The sequence below is a fragment of the Gymnoscopelus braueri genome, assembly GCF_963280865.1.
Source record: "Gymnoscopelus braueri genome assembly, chromosome: 8".
In the NCBI taxonomy this organism is placed as follows: Eukaryota; Metazoa; Chordata; class Actinopteri; order Myctophiformes; family Myctophidae; genus Gymnoscopelus; species Gymnoscopelus braueri.
In genome coordinates this window covers 6,385,779-6,409,259 of record NC_137609.1, presented here as the reverse complement: position 1 = coordinate 6,409,259, position 23,481 = coordinate 6,385,779, and the positions used below count along the sequence as shown (strand labels likewise).

At 40.1% G+C, this 23,481-nt stretch overlaps 1 protein-coding gene and 1 long non-coding RNA gene across 2 annotated transcripts; both read left to right on the top strand.

The window, feature by feature from the left end:
• Nucleotides 1-3,926: 3,926 nt before the first annotated feature.
• LOC308090652 (natural killer cells antigen CD94-like) lies at nucleotides 3,927-9,701 on the top strand (the record flags this gene model as incomplete). Its single annotated transcript, XM_080435918.1, has 5 exons — nucleotides 3,927-4,149; nucleotides 8,229-8,330; nucleotides 8,941-9,060; nucleotides 9,168-9,301; nucleotides 9,594-9,701. The coding sequence occupies 5 exons, from the start codon at nucleotides 3,927-3,929 to the stop codon at nucleotides 9,699-9,701; spliced, it is 687 nt and encodes a 228-aa protein (XP_080292044.1).
• A 7,007-nt stretch (nucleotides 9,702-16,708) lies between these two features.
• LOC308090493 lies at nucleotides 16,709-22,989 on the top strand. The gene is made up of 3 exons (XR_013933629.1): nucleotides 16,709-16,902; nucleotides 20,839-20,940; nucleotides 22,881-22,989. It is a non-coding gene; the product is annotated as an uncharacterized lncRNA (long non-coding RNA).
• Nucleotides 22,990-23,481: the final 492 nt, after the last annotated feature.

Here is a 23,481-nt window from a genome sequence, read left to right as displayed (position 1 = left end):
AGAATAATAACATTAAACCTGAGAGAGAGAAGAACTTTGTTACTTTACACCACAGCTCCTAAGGTGGGATTCTGCCTTCTTCTGAGCAACTTGTTAGAATCTAGGACTTTCTGCATGTCAAGCCATATACTGTAACTAATTCTGTGCAAAGGCTCTTTGCTGCAGAATTGAGCTGAGCAGCACAGCACGTTGCGTCCAACGAGAGAGAGGTGTGACTTCCTTTCACAAGCATGCTTGAGCGTAACCACAGTTCTTTGTTTTTCAGGTGGAAAGATATATGACGCTTATATGATGTGAAAAGAATGACACATAGATGCGTTGGGTTTAGTGAGGAGTGGACAAGAGATGTTTAGAAAAGGTTTTGGGAGACGGCATAGATCCAGAGAGGTGATAGCATAGATTCTACACTATCACCTACAGTACCCGCTGCACTGCACTTAACCCCTTCATTGCCGATTGGTCTGGCAGACTGGCACCACTGGACTGATCAGCATGACACTTTGCACACACACACTCCCAGTAGCCCAAAGTAGAATCTTTACACCAATTTCTTTATTCAGCCTCATGGTGGCGCTATAACTGGCAGCTTCACGTTTTGGCCCATAACTCTTGCACCGTTGTACAATCAACATTTTGTCCCTCTAGATTCCCCTATAGTATCATGATGCAACCTATATGCCCATTTGTGCCAGGCTAGATTTTCCGTAGATTTTGCGTGTTGTTCTTCACAACAAACTTTTTGCTACTACTATTTGCTAACTAGCTAATTCTGTGTGAAAGTTCTTTGCTGCAGAATTGAGCTGAGCAGCACAGAGAGAGAGAGGTGTGACTTCCTGTCACAAACATACTTGAGTTGAGCGTAACCACAGTTCTTTGTTTTTCAGAAGGAAAGATATGTGCCACTCATAGGGTTGTCACATTCATGACATTTTACTTGACGATTAATTGTCACACAAATAATTGCGATTAAGGATTTAATTGTGTTTTTGACATTGAACGTTGGAACATATAAATATTACATTTCTGTTTTGCTTTTAGGCTTTGTAAACACATTTCACATATGAAAAATCACTATAAGAAATAAATGACTGACATATTTAATAACTTTATACTTTTGAAAATGTAATAGTTTAATAGAAAGAATAGAAATTGTTGATCTACAAGCATGTGACACGTTGTATGCTTGTAGATCAACTATTTCCGCAAATTTTTTTTTTATATTTGAAAATGTATTTACATTTTTCAACATGGAAACGATTATGACGATTATAACGGTTATGCAAAATAATTGTGATTATCTCAGATAATTACGATTAGGCAATTATGTAATAATTGAGACAGGCCTAGCCACTCAAATGATGTGTTACAAGAATGACAAAAACACATATGTTGGGTTTAGTGAGGAGGACAAGAGAAGGTTTTGGGAGACGGCATAGATGTTTTCAGATACTGTACTGTAGGTGATAGCCTACCTCCTCTGCTGCACTAAACCACTTAAACCTGATTATACTTCATTGACCGGAGTCTCCCATAGGTCTATACTAGGCCCCCTCCTTATTTCCCTCTACAGCAAATACATATCGCTGAAAATAACCAATCTACAAGCTCACAATGCGTCACATTGCGATGGATTATGAGCTTGTATATCGGCTATTTTCGCAAAGAGTTCACGCCACAATAGGGATGCTAGGATTCCAGTTGACCCCACATGCAACTAATTTGAGTTAATAAATGTTTACAGTAGGCCTATGTAAGGCAGACACATTGGATGCGTTAATGTTGTTGCACTGCAACCAAAAAACATTTCCTATATGTATGTTCTACATACAGGCAAGGCAACAAAATGGTTGTGAGTTCTGACAATGCCTGTCTTTGTTGGTCCTTCTGTTTCCTCAGGTGCTATTGTCTAAATCATTTCAACAGCTATTGCAAAGTATTCTAGTGAGTTGTTTTCTATACCAACATCACACTGTGCTAACATTTACTGCAAGAATCAGAATCAAACTTTATTGTCACATCACATTACGTAAGTAACATGGGTGAAATTCTTAATTGTGCAGGCCCATCAATGCAGTTAAAAGATATGGAGAATAGAGGTAGAATAAAGTGCATGAAAAAAGTGGCTAATGTGCATAATAATTTAATAATGAATGTATGTAAAGGACAGTCCATTAAAAACACAGATCAGTTCAGTCTGTGCATTAAAAACACAGTTCAGTTCAGTCTGTGTGCAGTGGCCACAGGCTTAGCTCTTATTCAGCAGTCTAATTGCTGCTAGATAGAAACTGTTCATGAGTCTGGTGGTACTGCTCCCGATGCTCCTGTATCGTTTGCCTGGCCGTGGATGCCGCAGCGGTTTGAACAGACCATGGCTGGGGTGGTAAATGTCCCTGATGATACTTTCGGCCTTAGCCACAGCCGTAAATCCTCTTTAATATCAGAATATCACCCATGATGTCTGTCTGTAAAAACTATGATCAACCACTCCCTAAGCTTCTGAGTTCTGGGTAGCTTTCATTCATGGAAATCCCTCCAGAGTGGAGCATGTATCATATTTACAATGAGGCCTAATGCCATACCATCTGCAAGGACATGAACAAAGACAAAGTCATCATTCACAGTCTGTCCTATTGATAACAGTGAATTCACTAAAGTCATATTGTAGCTGAGGAAATGCACGCCACAGCAGAGGTGGGCATTTCCTGTGACATTTGCTGGCTACGCCTGCCCTCTTTAAAGAAGTTAACAATAGGCTGCTCTGCAGCCATTTACCAAACGAGAGGTTGTGTCTTCCATCGAGTTGTACAACAAGCGTAGTTTGAAGATGAACTAGAATGTCTGAGGACGTGTACACCAGGCCATACCCGACAAACAACATATATGACAGACTCAGAGTTCATCACCCTGACCGTGGGACCCAGCAGAATGCTGTACAGAGGACTGCACCACAGCATGGAGGTAAAAAATTATAATAATATAACGCTAAACTGGTTAACTACTGTAACACATCTATGGATATTATGCCAGAGCAGTGGTTTAGTGCTCTCTGGAGAAGTGGCTATAATGTAATTCATAAAGGAACAGTGCCCTGTGTAAAAATGATTCCAAACAGTGATATGTACTTTGAACAGGCCCGCCGACAGGCGGGGATGAAGGGTACATTTGGGGGGGGGGGGGGGACAACTGTACCCTTCATCCCCGCCAAACCCTAACCCGCCGGAACAGAGATGTCGTAAACTTCTTAAGAATTAATTTAATTTATATTTGTGTGGTGGTGGACTGGTGGAACTGCGCGCTGCGTTGCGACGTGTCTGTGTGACTTTGTGTGTGTGTGTGTGTGTGTGTGTGTGTGTGTGTGTGTGTGTGTGTGTGTGTGTGTCACTAGCGCAATACAGCGCATCTGATCAGAGAGAGAGAGAGAGAGAGAGAGAGAGAGAGAGAGAGAGAGAGAGAGAGAAGGGGGGGGTTGCCAGGTATTAACAAGAAAATCTATGAAAAAAGCGATGCGTTCACGCTTACAGTATTGATTGATTGATTGATTGATTGAAGATTTTATTAGGCAGAAAGTACAGTTAAAACACTTTGACCTCAATGGAAAGTCCGTTTCCATTGAGGTCCTATTGGTATTCAAATGGCAACACTAGTTACAACTCACTGGGGAGAGAAAACACGTGGATTTATGACATGAACAAAGACAAAGTCGTCATTCACAGTCTGTCCTATTGATAACTGTGAATTCACTAAAGTCATATTGTAGCTGAGGAAATTCACGCCACAGCAGAGGTGGGCATTTCCTGTGACATTTTCTGGCTACGCCTGCCCTCTTTAAAGAAGTTAACAATAGGCTGCTCTGCAGCCATTTACCAAACGAGAGGTTGTGTCTTCCATCGAGTTGTACAACAAGCGTAGTTTGAAGATGAACTAGAATGTCTGAGGAGCATGTGTATGCCGTCGCCAGGCCTGACCTGACGCAGAAAGTCAGATATAGTCGAGGAGAGAGGGAAGTAGAGGTGGAGGAGAGAGGAGAGGATGAAGACAGGGGAGAGAGGGAGGAGAGGATAGTGGACATCTACGTCACCGCAGATGACCTCCGCCCTGGGACACAGCAGGATGCCGTGCCGCAGAACACAGCACAAGAGCAGCGTGGAGGTAATGAAAGAGAGAGGAAGCTACAATGGTTAACCAACGCATCTACACAAAGGCAGCGGTGTAGTGGTTATACTATAATTTAACCCAAAACTTTCAAGGTGGCTTGTGCCAAGGAGCAATGCCCTGTTAAAAACATTTTCAGAAATAGTGGCATGAAACCTGAAAGCGGCCAAAATTGATAACTTAATGTGATAGTTTACTCAGAAAATAAGGTATTTTTTAATGGAATATTTGCATTTATTAACATCATGTTCTCTTCCTTGTGTAATCTACAAAACAAAATCTTTGAAGCAATGCCTTGAAAACTGGAGTATTTCCATTTTTCAGCACTTTTGCTTCTGCTCCACTACATCTCAAGATGCGACGCATTGTGAGCTTGTAGATAGGCTATTTTCTAAAGATTTTTATACATTTGAAAACTGCATAGTGACTACTTTTACTTTTGGTACTTTAAGTATATTTTGATGCCAATACTTTTGTACTTTTACTCAAGTACATTTTGATTTCCGGACTTATACTTGTAACAGAGTATTTCTATAGTGCAGTATTGATACTTTTACTTAAGTAAAACATTTGAGTACTTTTTCCACCACTGGCCAATTGTGTTCGTGTAGACGCTCGACACAGCCGGATGCACCACGGTGGATTTAAACCCACAACCTCCATGGTGGTGGGCAGGGACTTTACCACTGCGCCACCCGAGCACCTTCACTTAGATTTTTTGCCACAGATAAATATTGTGAAAATATTTGTACACATTTTGCATCTGTCTTATATTATTTGACAATTTAGCCAATGTTTGACCAGTTTTTATAGTAGTTTGTTGATTACTTTTGATGCAGTAATTTACTTTTTATTTTCTTTCTTTTTCTTTCTTTTGAGGTATAAACAAGGTCTTAAAAGTCCTTAAATTGTCACTTCACTGTCATCTGAGGACCCCCCCCCCCAAAAAAAAGAAAAATCATATGGGGACCCCCCTGGGGGTCCCGTCGCACAGGTTGAGAACCACTGACCTACAGTACAGTATACAGCAGTAGAATGCTGTACCGAATATACTGTAACATCAAAAATCAAAAGTCTCTTATTGGGATCCCTGGTACAAAATATCTTCAAATGGGGGCCTAACACATATCAATCTGGGGGTCCTTGACTTGAAAATGTTTAATTAACAACAACTGGTCATATCACGACTGAAAACAGTGTTGTATAGTTCTCCTAGATATGAAGATGATTAATTCACATTTTCACCAGCACGGAAACATCAATATCAATATGACAGATAAACCATAAGGGGGGTGCCTGCATTTAAAAACCTATATCATCCGCCTGTCCTGCCTCTACAGTGCGTACGCCACTGTTCCAAGTAGTGCAAAGCAAATGCAAGCACTCGTAAAAAGAAAAGAAAAAGAAAAAAAACTGAACAGTGTTGAAAATAGTTGAAACAAAACCACCAGCTTGAAATCCTTCCGTTTTATCATTTGGCACTGGCAACAACCACACACGGCACACGTGTGAGCTTTCATCAGCGTCAGACGCTGAAGTGAGTGCTGGTGACCTTGTGATTTTGTCAGTCGTGTAACACATTTGCTAAATGTATGTGCATCCTTGGTTGGCACCTGTCTGTAGCATTGCCAAGTTCTGTTCAAGGTTTTGTCCTCAGTGTAAAAGGAGTTTTGTGTGACATGATAGATAGACTGCTAAGACTAGCCACATGAAGTCTGAGATCCATGGGTGTCATGCTGATATTAGACCTTGTCTTCTTAGACTACAGACAAAATATAGACATCTAAATGTTTAGGCCAGGGGTCTTCAACGTTTTCAGGCCAAGGACCCCCTAGTTGAGTGAGAGATGAAGCAGGGACCTGCTACACACCTAGACACAATTTCCTTCAGAAGGAATGAGGCAGAATGACTTGGCAGAATTTCTTCTGTCTCCTGAAGGAAAAAAAAAAGGCAGGTGAGAAACAGGTGGACATATGTGACCGTTTCTCAAAAAGCCATTCATAAAAGCAGAAAAAGTCAGGAAGAATTTTTTTTTAATCCAAAATGAGTCAATAGCCAAGTTAGACTCTTCACATACTAGACCAGGGGTCTTCAACGTTTTCAGGCCAAGGACCCCCTAGCTGAGTGAGAGATGAAGCAGGGACCCCCTCTATATTGTATAAAATTGTGTTTCAGATTAAACTTTTTTGGTTTACTTGGTCTGCTCTTTTTTCGCTCTACACCAAGCCTCTTTGCCAAAAAATAGCAGATCTACAAGCTCACAACGCCTCGCGCTGCGAGGCGTTGTGAGCTTGTAGATCTGCTATTTTTTGGCTAAAGTTTTCCTCAGAAAAAGGGATGCTAGGGTTCAAGTGGTTAAGATTTAAAAAAAATCATTTCACACAAAGATTTGGCGGACCCCCTGAAGTAACTCTGAGGACCACCTAGGGGTCCCGGACCCCCTGTTGAAGACCCTTGGTTTAGGTGTTTCCACTGATTCCTGCTAAATGTTAATCTCAGAGATTTATACTTTTTGAGTTACGACCGTTCCTTTGAACCCATGTTCCATCACACTCTAATGACATATTATGCTGTTATGCTTTTTACACTCAGTTAATATAAGCTTTTATATTACATTAAAATCAAATACTACAGCCTTCCTCGCAATCGCACCCATTCAAACCCTGGCAATGCCATAGCAACCACAAATTACAATCTATTAATTCCATAGTAATTGCCGATTACACCATAACTACTACCTATTTTATGCTACCAACCCCTGAGCAGCCGATTACTACATGCTAGTAACCACCTGTTTTACCACAGCAACTATCTTTTACACCCTGCAGCTGCCTACTACAGTACATCGTAACTAGCACCTGTTTCTCCCCAACAACCATCTGTTTTACTCTAGCAAACACACGTTTTGCCCTGCCTACTACCCTATAGCAATCTCCACCTCACCCTGGTAACCTGTTGTTTTACCATAGAGTACACCTTGCAACCAACTACTTTACCCTAGCAACCACCCGTTTTACGCTGGCAACTGCCCGTTACATTATTGCAACCACCTATTTCACCCTAGCGACACCCCATCAACCGCCTACTATGGCCTTGCAACTGCGTGTTTCACCCTAGCAAGAGATGTTCGATATTGCCTTTTTTATCGATATTGTCCATCTCCTAATTTCCGATACCGATATCAACCAATACCGATATATGCAGGCTTTTTCACCAAAAGTGAACTAATTGTTAGGTAAAAACATCACATATCTAATAAAATAAAATAGCTATAATATCAATATAATATCTAATTAATCTAATATAATACAGTGATGTTGTTAGATTTTCAATAAAGTGAGTCCCGGGACTCACTGGTGGTCATTTGAATGAGTCCCACTAATCTTAGATTAGATGTTGGCCTATAGAACCATTAACAGACGACGTCACACTGATAAGAACCAGTATGCGTGCAACCAATATGCGCGCAATGAAACCCATTCTGTCAGGTCTCGCTAGGACACGCCTCACTAGCCAACACACAAGAGGGGGTTGGGGTGTGCTGAAACCAGCGCACCCCGAAACAACAGGTTGGGAATTGATTGCACGAAACAATCACCTGTGCATCCAGTCTCAATGTTGGTAAACAAATAATTGGTCTATTTGACAGTGCAGAAGCATAATTGCTTTGATACCTACAGTATAACATTAACGAGTGTCAACGAGCGTCAGCTGGACCCAGACACACACACCTGCCCTCTGCAGTGCTCTAATTTGAAAGGGACTGGAGTCTGTCTCATTTCTCTGATTGAATATGATGGAATATGATTAAGGATTACTGTGATTATGGTAAGCTCACATTTCATATCACACACACCATACAGTAAGAACTCCTGTAACTTATAAAAAACTAAACAAAAAAAAACGATACCGATATTTTCCGATATTAATTTTTTATGCTAATATCGGGAGGCCGATAATATCGGACATCCCTACTAGCAACCACCTTTTACACCTTAGCAACCGCATACTTTTGAAACAAAACTCTAAATCCTCTGAAGTAACCTCATACTGTAGGTTTATCTTATGTTTTTCAGGTTCTGATGAGCCAAAGAACAATCGTTCCAGAGCTGCTGCTGGTTGTCTGGGAACGCTGTGCCTTCTCCTATTGGCTGCCATCATAGGCCTGGTCATACACAGTGAGTGTCATTCTATAAACATATAAAAGTATCTTTACATGCTATATTTGAGTCAGAAATTGTGTTGACGTCTGTTGCTTCAAATACATTGGGCCATATTTTGGGGCAGATACCCTGGCTAGTACATGGTACGCTCCTGGTGAGAGGTTTGAGGATCTACTCTGGGGGTCATCGTAAGATATGAATCTGTCTCTGAGATTCCCTTGCCTTTTATATCGTTGGCTATGGTGCTTGTGTCATCCCGGTTATGTCACTATGAGTGAGTCATATCCATATATGGAGTCCCAATGTCGGTCAGTCATGCCCAAAGATGGAGTCTATGATGTCAGACTTGGATATGTCAGTTAGCGCCATATATGGAATTCCAGGCATCCTGTGACGCGGGCTAACTCGCGGTGGTATCCATAACGACTAGGACTAGCAAGTATGATATGAAAGCCTTCTTTACACAGACAGTCTGTCACCACTTCCCACCACTGTTGACTGCACGTCACGCCGGTTAGCCTGTTTACCCAAAACTTGGCCCTTTGTCTCATTGTCAAATGAAGATTTACTAACAGAACATAGTTGTATGTAAAACAAATCAGTTTGTTGATTCTCCTTCTCGCAGACAGCAACCTGGTCAAAGACCTTGACCAGTTAGAGTTACAGGCTGAACAGATAGTCAAATTACAGACCAGAAATATCAACTTGACTCAAGAGAGAGATGACCTGAAGAAGAGGCTCTGTGGTCAGTGAAACGTCACTATTTTTCTTCATCATATCATGTTGTTCATCATTTGACATTCATCTGAGCAAATGAAAGTGTCACATGTGTCAATGTTTATTTGTTGTTAGAATTACCTGGATGGCAGAAATCTGGCTGTGGTTGTTATTACATCTCTACTGAGGAGAAAAACTGGGAGGAGAGCAGACAATACTGTAAAGACAACCAATCAGACCTGATTGTCATAAACAGCCAAGAAAAACAGGTATAATGTGCGTGTGTGTGTGTGTGTGTGTGTGTGTGTGTGTGTGTGTGTGTGTGTGTGTGTGTGTGTGTGTGTGTGTGTGTGTGTGTGTGTGTGTGTGTGTGTGTGTGTGTGTGTGTGTGTGTGTGCTTATGTGTGTGCGCGCATGTGAGTATGTGTGTGTTCGTACGTACGTACATGCAATGCATCCGTTTGTGTGCATTAGTGCATAGTGCATGCTATGACCTAATTTGTGGAGACTCAAATCTATTGTTCAGTTTATACTTCAGTAACCAGCAGCTTTTCTGTCCAGGACTTTGTTGTTGGTCTAAACTGGAGAGTGTGGCTGGGTTTGACTGACAGAGAGGAAGAAAACACCTGGAAGTGGGTCGATGGAACGCCACTGACCACACCAACGTAAAACTTTACCTTCTTTCTACTCCATTTATTTCATATTTAATAAAATTCACATATTCCCTCTTTACTAGATTCTTCTAAATGGTGTTAAATCCTTCTATTAAATTAACCAAATCTGTGTGTCTGTCTGTCAGTCTGCCAGTCTGACACGGGTGTAACTTGGAAAGCGTACAACCAAACATGTGTGCCTCATATGACTCCAAGGCGTCACAGATTGGTGGAGCGTCATGCCACGTTTGTGCCATCTAGCCAGTATTAGTCCCTGATTGGCCAACCCGACCCGGCTTAACTGATTGGCCAAGCTTTGTGTCACACAGCCAATACAAGTGGCTTCATATGCAATGTAATATGGAACAATGTGGTAGAAGAATGGCAGTAATGTTGGGATGGAGGAGGAGAAGGAAGGTATTTCTATAACATTCAAAGAAAAATTGGAGACAACAGAATGGTAAAGTATGAGAAGTAGAGAGAGGAGGTCATCATTACAGGGTTAAATAAGGGTTTAAGACTGGGAAACAGTTCTTTAAATAAAACATCATATTTGACTGGCAAACAGGTTTATGTGATCATTTTCAGGAAGAGGAGTCTGTGGAATATGCTATTATGAACTGTAGTCACCATAGATATATATAAAGACTAGATGGCTCAAGGGGGCGTCGCAAGCGTAGCTCAACCGCCACCTTGCGACTATTGAAATAACCATAGCGTGCTCAATTTTCATCCGATTTTCAAACTGTTTGGTGTGTTGTAAACACCAAAGATGTAGTTATGACACTGCATACTTAATGTTATAAAAACAAAAAAAACATGATTATAATTATCGGATGAAAATTGAGCACGCTATGGTTATTTCAATAGTACATGCACCATAGAAATAATGTTATGAATGACTGTCGCAAGATGGCCGCCATGTGGCAACGTCGTACTCCATTGGCCAGCAGCGCGGGTGAGTCATCTAGCCTTTATATATATCTATGGTAGTCACTACCAAAGGGAAAGGGATAGCATGGTGGATGAGCTGAGGAAAGTGGAAGTTGAAGAGGTGACTTATACAAAATATAATGCAGCAGCAGAGGAGACATTTATATAATAAACACGTTTGTGGGTTAATGTAACAAATAAGGATGCCAACCACCATAAAACCCTTTAAAGAAAAAGAAGAAACAGAAATTACGAGAGCCTTTGAGTTGAAGGAAGAGAACGAAAGCGGCAGCACGAAACAAATGTGATGCGCTAGGGGTGTGCCGATATATCGTCCCGCGATATATCGCGATACGTTTTCGTGACGATATGTATCGTTTTGGAAGAAAAAAAAATCGGGGGGGGGAAAAAAAACTTTTTTTTTTTTTTTTTTTTTTTTTTTTTTTAATAATAATAATCAGGCTTGAAAACAGCCCCGAGGTGAAAAGGGTGACAACATGTTGTTTTTTTTCGGGTCAGGTGTCACACTATTGCCCTATTTGGATTCAAAACCGCTATTGTAGCTGAAAAGCTACAAGTTTGCGTCTGAATAATGCAAAAACAGAATTATTTGTTTGGATTTTCTCTCCCCCATATATTTTCATAATAAAAAAGTGCGTATCGTATCGAAATCGTATCGAAGTTTTGAGCCAAATATCGTATCGTATCGTTTGGTGAAATTAGTGTATCGGCACACCCCTAGATGCGGGTGTACATCAGATAACAGGGGTATTGCACAACGCGTGGGGCAAGTATTCCTGACTTGCAGCGTTCCCGACATGCAGTGGTGGAAAAAGTACTCCAATTCTTTACTTAAGTAAAAGTATCAATACTGCAACATAGAAATACACTGTTTAGGGGTGTGCCGATACACTAATTTCATGAAACGATACGATACGATATTGGGCTCACGACATCGATACGATACAATATATGGCACTTTTTTATTATGAAAATATATGGGGGGGGGGAAAGCAAATGCAAACAAATATTTCTGTTTTGCATTATTCAGACACGCAAACTTGTAGCTTTTCAGCTACAATAGCCGTTTTGAATCCAAATAGGGCAATAGTGTGACCACATGTTGTCACCTTTTTCACCTCTGGGCTGTTTGCATGCCTGATTATTATTATTGTAAAAAACAATCTTTTTTTTCTTCCAAAACGATACATATCGTCACGGAAACGTATCGCGATATATCGCGGGAAGATATACAGTATCGGCACACCCCTAACACTGTTACAAGTAAAACTCCAGAATTATAAATTTACTTAATAAAAAGTACAAAAGTAAGTATAAATATACTTAAAGTACCAAAAGTAAAAGTACTAAAATGTTTGAAAAAAGCAGATCTACAAGCTCACAACGCGTCGCGATGTGACACGTTGTGAGCTTGTAGATGCTATTTTCAAATAGCCTATGTATAAAATAGGGATAAAGTGGTTCATGCATGTTTCATAATATCATAATTTGTATCTGAAAAGTAACTAGTAACTAAAGTTTTCACATGATTGTAGTGGAGTAGAAGTTCAATATTTGTCTCCGAGATGTAGTGGAGTAGAAGTAAAAGTATTGGAAATTGGAAATGCTCAAGTAAAGTACAAATATCTCAAAATTGTACTTAAGTTAAGTACTTAAGTAAATGTACTTAGTTACTTTCCACCACTGCCGACATGCAAGGCTCCGAGTAGTATTATAATAAAATACAAACCTCCCATCGTGACAATCACTACAACAATTATATTATAATAATAAGTTGTTTATTTCATAATCCAGTTCATTTGAAACTAATATCTAGAATATAATTTGAGGTAATGATTAAAAACAATACTTAGAGTGAAAACCCATCCTTGTACAGGTACAGATATGGTAAGGTAATTGACTAAATGTTCCTACTTTTCTCCAGGTACTGGACACCTCATGAGCCTAATAACATAGGAGAAGAAGACTGTGCTGAGTTTTTTAACCTTAACCCTGAGGTTAAAGAACATAAAGGATGGAACGACAGATCATGTGATGGACTTAACCACTGGATCTGTGAAAGAGTTATCAACTGAAACCATTATTTTTTCCATGTATTAGTTAGCTGGTGCGTTGGTGCTACTGTACATGATGGGTGTGTTTGCATGTGGCAGTTTGTGTGTTTGCTTTGGTTTGCCTGCCTTGCAATTTTACTCAATATGCGCATACATGTACATTACAATTTAAATATATGTATTATTTAGTTAAAGGAGAGCCTATAGAATGTGAATAACAACAGTCATCTGTTCCATTGTATTACCATGTTCATATAGATCAATGAAGTGTGTTGCACTCTGTGTAATGTATTCTGAACTAGGTTTGGTCCAAATCAGTTCCTTAAAGCTACAATCCGGGACTCAAGTTAATGAATAAAACATTATTTTAACAAATCCGTATGGTACATGGTATAATAATACAATATAACTAGTATATCTGCAGTGGTTGTAGGTGGTCTCCCTACTCTGCCATTGAGACATGTAGACCCTGGTGTCGGGGAGGACACCTTCAGTATAAGTTAAAGTAAAGGTTCAAAGTGCATTTCGTAACAAAACAGCCAGGCAGCTGTTTTTCTTCAAGGTTCATTAACTGTGTTTTGAACTTTTTTTGTTTGCTTGTTTGCTTGAATACATGAAATAAAGCCATAAAGACTGGATCATTTGTCCAGTACCATTCTTTCAAGTGCTGTCACATATGGAATTAGAAATCTTGGGAACGTAACATTCTAATGCTGTCACAATGGCTACTGTCCACTTAAATTGACTTAAATTAAGCTATACACTGGTAGAATAATAACATTAAACCTGAGAGAGAGAAATAACTTTGCTACTTTACACCACAGCTCCTAAGGTGGGATTCTGCCTTCTCCTGAGCAACTTGTTAGAATTTAGGACTTTCTGCACATCAAGCCATATAGCTAATTCTGTGCAAAGACTCTTTGCTGCAGAATTGAGCAGCACAGCACAGCACGTTGTGTCCAACAAGAGAGAGGTGTGACTTCCTGTCACAAGCATGCTTGAGCGTAACCACAGTTCTTTGTTTTTCAGGTGGAAAAATATATGACGCTTATATGATGTGAAAAGAATGACACATAGATGCGTTGGGTTTAGTGAGGAGTGGACAAGAGATGTTTAGAAAAGGTTTTGGGAGACAGCGATCCAGATAGGTGATAGATTAGTATAGATTCTACGCTATCACCTGTCCTACAGTACCCGCTGCACTGCACTTAACCCCTTCATTGCCGATTGGTCTGGCAGACTGGCACCACTGGACTGATCAGCATGACACTTTGCACACACACACTCCCAGTAGGCCAAAGAAGGACCTTTACACCAATTTCTTTATTCAGCATCATGGTGGCAGCTTAACAATTGGCCCATAACTCTTGCACCGTTGTACAATCAACATTTTTTTCCCCTAGATTCCCCTTGTATCATGATGCAACTTCCCCATGAAACCATTTGTGCTTTGTGATTCATGGTCTTGCCAAGAATCCACGCATTTGCATTGACAAAGCATTGGCAGATTCCGCCCCAGAGGTAAAATAAAAGTGCGGTGGGAGCGCGCCCTTATTTGTTTTTTTTGTTTTCAGAAGGAAAGATATATATGCCACTCATAGGGTTGTCACATTCATGACATTTTACTTGACAATTAATTGTCACACAAAAATTGCGATTAACCATTTAATTGTGTTTTTGACATTGAACATTGGAACATATAAATAAATATTACATTTCTGTTTTGCTTTTAGGCTTTGTTAACACACATTTCACATATGACAAATAACTATAAGAAATAAATGACATTTAATAACTTTATACTTTTGAAAATGTAATAGTTTAATAGAAATAATAGATCTACAAGCATACAACACGACACGTTGACACGTTGTATGTTTGTCTATAAACTATTTCCGCAAATTATGTTTTTATGTTTGAAAATGTATGAACATTTTTCAACATGGAAACGATTATGACGATTATAACGGTTATGCAAAATAATTGTGATCATCTCAAATAATTACGATTAGGCAATTATGTAATAATTGAGACAGGCCACTCAAATTATGTGTTAAAAGAATGACAAAAACACTTATGTTGGGTTTAGTGAGGAGGACAAGAGAAGGTTTTGGGAGACGGCATAGATGTTTCCAGGTACTGTAGGTGATAGCATAGATTCCACTCTATCACCTACCTCCTCTGCTGCACTTAACCACTTAAACCTGATTATACTTCATTGACCGTAGTCTCCCATAGGTCTATACTAGGCCCCCTCCTTATTTCCCTCTACAGCAAATACATATCGCTGAAAATAACCGATCTACAAGCTCACAATGTGTCACATTGCGATGGATTGTGAGCTTGTATATCGGCTATTTTCGCAAAGAGTTCACCCCACAATATGGATGCTAGGATTCCAGTTGACCCCACATGCAACTCATTTTAGTTCATAAATGTTTATGTAAGGCAGACACATGGGATGTGTTAATGTTGTTGCACTGCAATTACAAAAAAATCCTATATGTATGTAGGGATGGGTATTGGCAACAATCTCACGATACGATACGTATCACGATACTTGGGTCACGATACGATTATATTGCGATACGCATCACGATACTTGGGTCGTATCACGATATTGGGATATATTGCGATATATTGCGATATATTGCGATATATTGCGATATATACATTTATCACAACTACATATTGTTTATATATACACTACATATTGAGTAGCTGCAGATCTGTGATAGGTTCTTTGAATGTTTTTCATAAAGCCTGTATCTGAAAAAGCAAAAAAAAAAAAAAAAAAAAAATTATTATTTTTAATCGCGATATTGATACTGGAGTATCGATACAGTATCGCGAAATAAAATATCGCGATATATCGTGATATCGATAATATTGCCCATCCCTATATGTATGTTCTACATAAAGGCAACAAAATGGTTGTGAGTTCTGACAATGCCTGTCTTTGTTGGTCCTTCTGTTTCCTCAGGTGTCTAAATCATTTCAACAGCTATTGTAGAGTATTCTAGTGAGTTGTTTTCTATACCAACATCACACTGTGCTAACGTTTACTGTAACAATCAGAATCCAACTTTATTGTCACATCACATTACGTAAGTAACATGGGTGAAATTCTTAATTGTGCAGGCCCATCAATGCAGTTAAAAGATATAGAGAATAATTATTAGTAGAATAATAATGTGCATGAAAAAAAGTGTCTAATGTGCATAATAATTTAAGAGTCATGAATGTATGTAAAGGACAGTCCATTAAAAACACAGATCAGTTCAGTCTGTGCATTAAAAACACAGTTCAGTTCAGTCTGTGCAGTGGCCACAGGCTTAGCTCTTATTCAGCAGTCTAATTGCTGCTAGATAGAAACTGTTCATGAGTCTGGTGGTACTGCTCCCGATGCTCCTGTATCGTTTGCCTGGCCGTGGATGCCGCAGCGGTTTGAACAGACCATGGCTGGGGTGGTAAATTTCCCTGATGATACTTTCGGCCTTAGCCACGGCCGTAAATCCTCTTTAATATCAGAATATCACCCATGATGTCTGTCAGCATGGCCCTGCGTATCCTGACAAAACTGTATCTGTGTCCTCAACAAAAGTTTAACTTCTCTGTAAAAACTATGATCAACCACTCCCTAAGCTTCTGAGTTCTGGGTAGCTTTCATTCATGGAAATCCCTCCAGAGTGGAACATGCATCATATTTACAATGAGGCCTAATGCCATACCATCTGCAAGGATATGAACAAAGACAAAGTTGTCATTCACAGTCTGTCCTATTGATAACTGTGAATTCACTACAGTCATATTGTAGCTGAGGAAATGCACGCCACAGCAGAGGTGTGCATTTCCTGTGACATTTACTGGCTACGCCTGCCCTCTTTAAAGAAGTTAACAATAGGCTGCTCTGCAGCCATTTACCAAACGAGAGGTTGTGTCTTCCATCGAGTTGTACAACAAGCGTAGTTTGAAGATTAACTAGAATGTCTGAGGAGCATGTGTATGCCATCGCCAGGCCAGACCTGACACAGAAGGTCAGATATGTTCGAGGAGAGAGGGAAGTAGAGGTCGAGGAGAGAAGAGAGGATGAAGACAGGGGAGAGAGGGAGGAGAGGATAGTGGACATCTATGTCACCGCAGATGACCTCCGCCCTGGGACACAGCAGGATGCCTTACCGCAGAACACAGCGCAAGAGCAGCGTGGAGGTAATGAAAGACAGACTGAGGAAGCTACAATGGTTAACCAATACATCTACACAAGGCAGCGGTGTAGTGGTTATACTATAACTTATAACCCAAAACTTTCAAGGTGGCTTGTGCCAAGGAACAATGCTTTGTTCAAAACATTGTCAGAAACAGTGGCATGAAACCTGAAAGCGGACAAATAATGTGATAGTTTACTCAGAAAATAATTATTTTTTATGGAATATTTGCATTTATTCACATCATGTGCTCTTCCTTGTGTAATCTACAAAACAAAATCTTTGAAGCAATGCCTTGAAAATTGTAGATATTCAATGGGATCGTGAGGAAAACACTAAATGACACTAAAATAAATTTAGATTATTATTTTTATTTTATTTTATTTAGAGTAGCCAAAAATGTTTTACCCCTTTTTCTCCCCAATTTAGTCGTTATGCCATTTGATTCCTCCCCAAACACATTTCTGTGTTGTCAATGCTGTTGTTTCCTACTGACTAACCTGCCAGTGAGGAGCCCCCACCGGGAGAACGTAGGGCCTTCGTCCTACTCCTCCTGCCCAACACTCCCCGCTGACAGGTGCCCCCCCCCCCCCAGCCCGTAGGAGTACGTGCAATGACCAATATCACCCTCCCCGCCCGGCTTCCCTCCCCCGAACACCCGAACAGGGTCAATTGCAGTGGTGTAAAGTAGCTAAGTACATTTACGTAAGTACTGTACTTAAGTAAAACTTTTAGGTACTTTTACTAAACTGGAGTATTTCCATTTTTCAGCACTTTTACTTCTGCTCCACTATATCTCAAGGGCAAATATTGTACTTTTACTCCTTTACAATTATTTGAAATTTTCAGTTACTAGTTACTTTGTAGATTTTGATTATTACAAAACATACAGTAACCACTTCAGCCCTAGGTATATACATTTTGGCCATTTGAAAATAGCCTATCTACAAGCTCACAATGCGTTGCATCGCGATCTACAAGCTCTTGTAGATTTGCTATTTTCTAAAGATTTTTTATGCCAATACATTTGTACTTTTACTCAAGTACATTTTGATCTCCGGACTTTTACTTGTAACAGACTATTTCTATAGTGATACTTTTACTTAAGTAAAAAATTTGAGTACTTTTTCCATCACTGGCCAATTGTATTGGTGTTGTAGACGCTCGACAAAGCCGGATGCACCACGGTGGATTTGAACCCACAACCTCCACTTGGAATGCAAGAGATTATCTAGTTTGACTCGGTGCCACAGATAAATATTGTGAAAATGTTGCTTCTGTCTTATATTATTTGACAATTTAGCCAATGTTTGACCAGTTTTTATAGTAGTTTGTTGATTACTTTTGATGCGGTAATTTACCTTTTATTTTATTTCTTTTGAGGTATTAACAAGGTCTTAAAAGTCCTTAAATTGTCACTTCACTGTCATCTGAGGACCCCCCCCCGCCCCCTGGGGGTCCCGACCCACAGACCTACAGTACAGTATACAGCAGTAGAATGCTGTACCGAATATACTGTAACATCAAAAAACTTCTCTTATTGGGATCCCTAGTACAAAATATCTTCAAATGGGGGCCTAATACAGTACATATCAATCTGGGGGTCCTTGACTTGAAAATGTTTAATTAACAACAACTGGTCTATATCACGTCTGAAAACAGTGTTGTAGTTCTCTTGAGGTATGAAGATGATTCATTCCCATAGGGGAAATTCACATTTTCACCAGCACGGAAACATCAATATTAATATGACAGATAAACCATAAGGGGGGTGCCCTGCATTAAAAAACCTATATCATCATCATACTCCTGGTTCAAAGTCAGTAGCGTCCACAGGAATTACATTTAGGGCGTGAGATTTTTTTTGTCCCCCCCCCCCCCCTCGAAAATCGGCGATCGAAAACCGGCGAAAGTGGCAGTTTTCAAGATGTTTTGGCCATTATCTCTGGAACGGAAGGTCCAATCTCAGTTCAAAGCTTGTTGGATGCGTGACTTTGAGGACATTAAGCACGCATTGACAACTTTTCGGGTTATATGGGTTTTCTAGGGGAGAAGAGATCTTAGTTGGGCAGGCGACCGCCTGTCCTGCCTCTACAGTGGGTGCGCCACTGTTCCAAGAAGTGCAAAGCAAATGCGAAGAAAAAAAAAGTGAACACAGTGTTTTACCGGATGCACAGTTCAAAAATAGTCAAAACAAAACCACCAGCTTTAAATCCTTCCGTTTTATCATTTGGCACGGGCAACAACCACACACGGCACACGGGTGAGCTCTCATCAGCGTCAGACGCTGAAGTGAGTGCTGGTGACCATTTTGTCAGTTGTGTAACAAATATGCTATATGTATGTGCATCCTTGGTTGGCACCTGTCTGTAGTATTGCCATGTTCTGTTCAAGGTTTTGTCCTCAGTGTAAAATAATTTTGTGACATGATAGACTACTAAGACTATAGCCACATGAAGTCTGAGATCCATGGGTGCCATGCTGATATTAGACCGTGTCTTGTTAGACTACAGACAAAATATTCACATCTAAATGTTTAGGTGTTTCCATTGATTCCTGCTAAATGTTAATCTCAGAGATTTATACTTTTTGAGTTACGACCGTTCCTTTGAACCCATGTTCCATCACACTCTAATGACATATTATGCTTTTTATACTCAGTTAATATAAGCTTTTATATTATATTCAAATCAAATACTACAGCCCTCCTCGCAATCGCACCCATTCAAACCCTGGCAATGCCATAGCAACCACCAATTACAATCTATTAATTCCATAGTAATTGCCGACTACACCATAACAACTACCTATTTTATGCTACTAACCCCTGAGCAGCCGATTACTACATGCTAGTAACCACCTGTTTTACCACAGCAACCATCTTTTACACCCTGCAGCTGCCTACTACAGTACATCGTAACTAGCACCTGTTTCTCCCCAACAACCATCTGTTTTACTCTAGCAAACACACGTTTTGCCCTGCCTACTACGTAATCTCCACCTCACCCTGGTAACCTGTTGTTTTACCATAGAGTACACCTTGCAACCAACTACTTTACCCTAGCAACCACCCGTTTTACGCTGGCAACTGCCCGTTACATTATTGCAACCACCTATTTCACCCTAGCAACACCCCATCAACCGCCTACTATGGCCTTGCAACTGCGTGTTTCACCCTAGCAACTAGGGATGTTCGATATTGACTTTTTTTACCGATAACCGATATACCGATATTGTCCATCTCCTAATTTCCGATACCGATATCAACCAATACCGATATATGCAGGCTTTTCCACCAAAAGTCAACTAATTGTCAGGTAACAACATCACATATCTAATGAAATAAAATAGCTATAATATCAATATAATATCTAATAAATCTAATATAATAGAGTGATGTTGTTAGATTTTCAATAAAGTGAGTCCCGGGACTCACTGGTGGTCATTTGAATGAGTCCCACTAATCTTAGATTAGATGTTGGCCTATTTGACAGTTCAGAAGCATAATTGCTTTGATGCCTATAACATTAACGAGTGTCAACGAGCGTCAGCTGGACCCAGACACACATACACCTGCCCTCTGCAGTGCTCTAATTTGAAAGTGACTGGAGTCTGTCTCATTTCTCTGCAAAAGAGAATGATGGAATCTGCCCTTGAATATGATGGAATATGATTAAGGATTACTGTGATTATGGTAAACTCACATTTCATATCACACACACCATACAGTAAGAACTCCTGTAACTTATAATTTATTTAAAAACAAAACAATACAGATATTTTCCGATATTAATTTGTTATGCTAATATCGGGAGGCCGATAATATCGAACATCCCTACTAGCAACCACCTTTTACACCTTAGCAACCGCATACTTTTGAAACAAAACTCTAAATCCTCTGAAGTAACCTCATACTGTAGGTTTATCTTATGTTTTTCAGACTCTAATGAACCAAAGAACAATCGTTCCAGAGCTGCTGCAGGTTGTCTGGGAACGCTGTGTCTTCTCCTATTGGCTGCCATCATAGGCCTGGTCATACAGAGTGAGTGTCATTCTATAAACATAAAAGTATCTTTACATGTTATATTTGAGTCAGTAATTGTGTTGACGTCTGTTGCTTGAAATACATTGGGCCATATTTTGGGGCAGGTAAATTTGTGTGATGTGCAGTGGACAGGCAAATTCGCATATGTGCCATGTTTTCTCCCACCTGCGTGGGTTTGGTGTTTTGTGGACTTGTCGTGCACCAGTGTGGGAGGAGAGGTGCAGTAGGGGGTGTGTCATCTGCAAATCAGCAGCGCACTGCAATTTTTTGGGACAGCGATTTGCATGTGTCCATTGCATCCATGCGGACCCTGAGCCGTTATTCTGCAGATGTCTGTTCTTGTAGTTTACTTGCCATAGTACAGCGGTTTAACTCCCGTTTTTGAGCAAATCGTGCACTTTTTGTAAGAAGCGTGAAACTTTCAGCATAGTTAGTATATGCCATAATGTTCATTTTCAGACGGGGAGGCAAGTCAGATTTGACCTCTGAGGACCGTGAGAGGTCAAATCCAAAACGGCCGCTAGTCCAACTTAAGTTTGGAACCAAGCACAGTAGAAAAATGTTTAAAGTATCATTTCCAACTAAATAGGGGATGCCTTTTCATTTGGTGATACTTTTGAGATCACCAGATTTCAAGGAAATGCATTTAGGTCGGGGTCAAGGTAAAAATGTGCCCAAAAAAATTGTGCAATGATTTCCTCAGAATCAACAAATGGCAGTGTAACAAACATGGGTGTCTTATTGAGCGACACCAACAATGCACATCTGAAGGGGTTTAGACAATTAATTAATTAACATTCCTCTAGCAGAGGGCAAGGAACTTTATGCAACTAATGGAAGTGGAGTCGTCTGTTCTCCTAATTCTCCTGCTGATTCAAACTTGGCCTGCCTTGCCCCATGTTCACAAGAGGAGGCTTGACCTTGACCTTGATTTAATGTATGTCCTTGGGTTCTGGCAAACTCCAAAGTATCATCAAATGAATGGGCAACCCCAACTTAGTTGGATAGAACGCCTTAAATGTTTAAGTATTTAGACATTCAGACCCTGTAAACGGGTGGCCATCTTGGATTTGACCCCTCAGAGGTCAAATCTGACTTCCCTCCCCCTCTGAAAATGAACATTATGGTATTTACTAACTATGCTGAAAGTTTCACACTTCTTACAAAAAGTGCACGATCGTATTGCTATTCCGCTCTACTACCAGTCATGAATTGGGCTTATATGAACTGGACTTTACAGTGATAAATGCTTCTCATAGAACCAGTGCCAGATATATTAATTGCATTAATATATTCCTCCCAACATCCGCTTTGGCATCTGTTTCAGGTGCTGTACTGTAGTTTGTTATTTTTGCAGCTTTATGGTTTCCCAAGGACTATAGCCGTCCACTCATGATACAATTTGTCTTTCATAACAGATACAGTACATGTGCCAGATAATCCCCTAAGACAAAACACCAAGAGAGTAAAAAAATAAAACGTCATTCAGTCTGACTTCACTGTAGCCTATAGTAGCCTTTTCATAAATGATATTTGTACTGTCGTGAAAGTTTATAATATTTAGAGAAATGTAAAGTTTCAAATACAAAAGTAGTAGTAGTAGTTGTGAATTAGCAAACTGGACATTTAGACTGAATGTTTCCTTTATCCTCATCTTGCGCTAATGCACGCAACTGTTTCGCCAGGTTTTATTTTTGTTGTTTCTCATAAGCGTGCATCGCCTCGCCATGGCTCTCTCTGGAGTCCCAATGTCGGTCATGCCCAAAGATGGAGTCCATGATGTCAGACTTGGATATGTCAGTTAGCTCCATATATGGAATTCGGTGGTATCCTGTTTACCCAAAACTTGGCCCTTTGTCTCATTGTCAAATGAAGATTTACTAACAGAACATAGTTGTATGTAAAACAAATCAGTTTGTTGATTCTCCTTCTCGCAGACAGCAACCTGGTCAAACGCCTAGACCAGTTAGAGTTACAGACCACTGAGACCAGACATAACCTGGCTGAAGAGAAAGCCAAATTCCAGACCAGTTTGGATGAATTCCAAACCAGATTGGATGAATTACAGACCAGATATATCAACCTGACTGAAGAGAGAGATGACCTCTCTCTTCAGAAGAGGCTCTGTGGTCAGTGAGACATCACTATCTATTTTCCTTCATTGTTACGTCATGTTGTTCATCATTTGTCATTAATCTGAGCAGATTAAAGAACAATGTTTATGTGTTGCTAGAATTATCTGGATGGAAGAAACTTGCCTGCAGTTATTATTACATCTCTGCTGAAATGAAGAACTGGAAGGACAGCAGACAATACTGTATAGACAACCAATCAGACCTGATGGTCATAAACAGCAAAGAAAAACAGGTATAATGTGTGTGTGTGTGTGTGTGTGTGTGTGTGTGTGTGTGTGTGTGTGTGTGTGTGTGTGTGTGTGTGTGTGTGTGTGTGTGTGTGTGTGTGTTTGTTCGTACGTACTGTACGTACATTTATGCATCCGTGTGTGTAAATTAGTGCATAGTGCATGCTATAAACTAA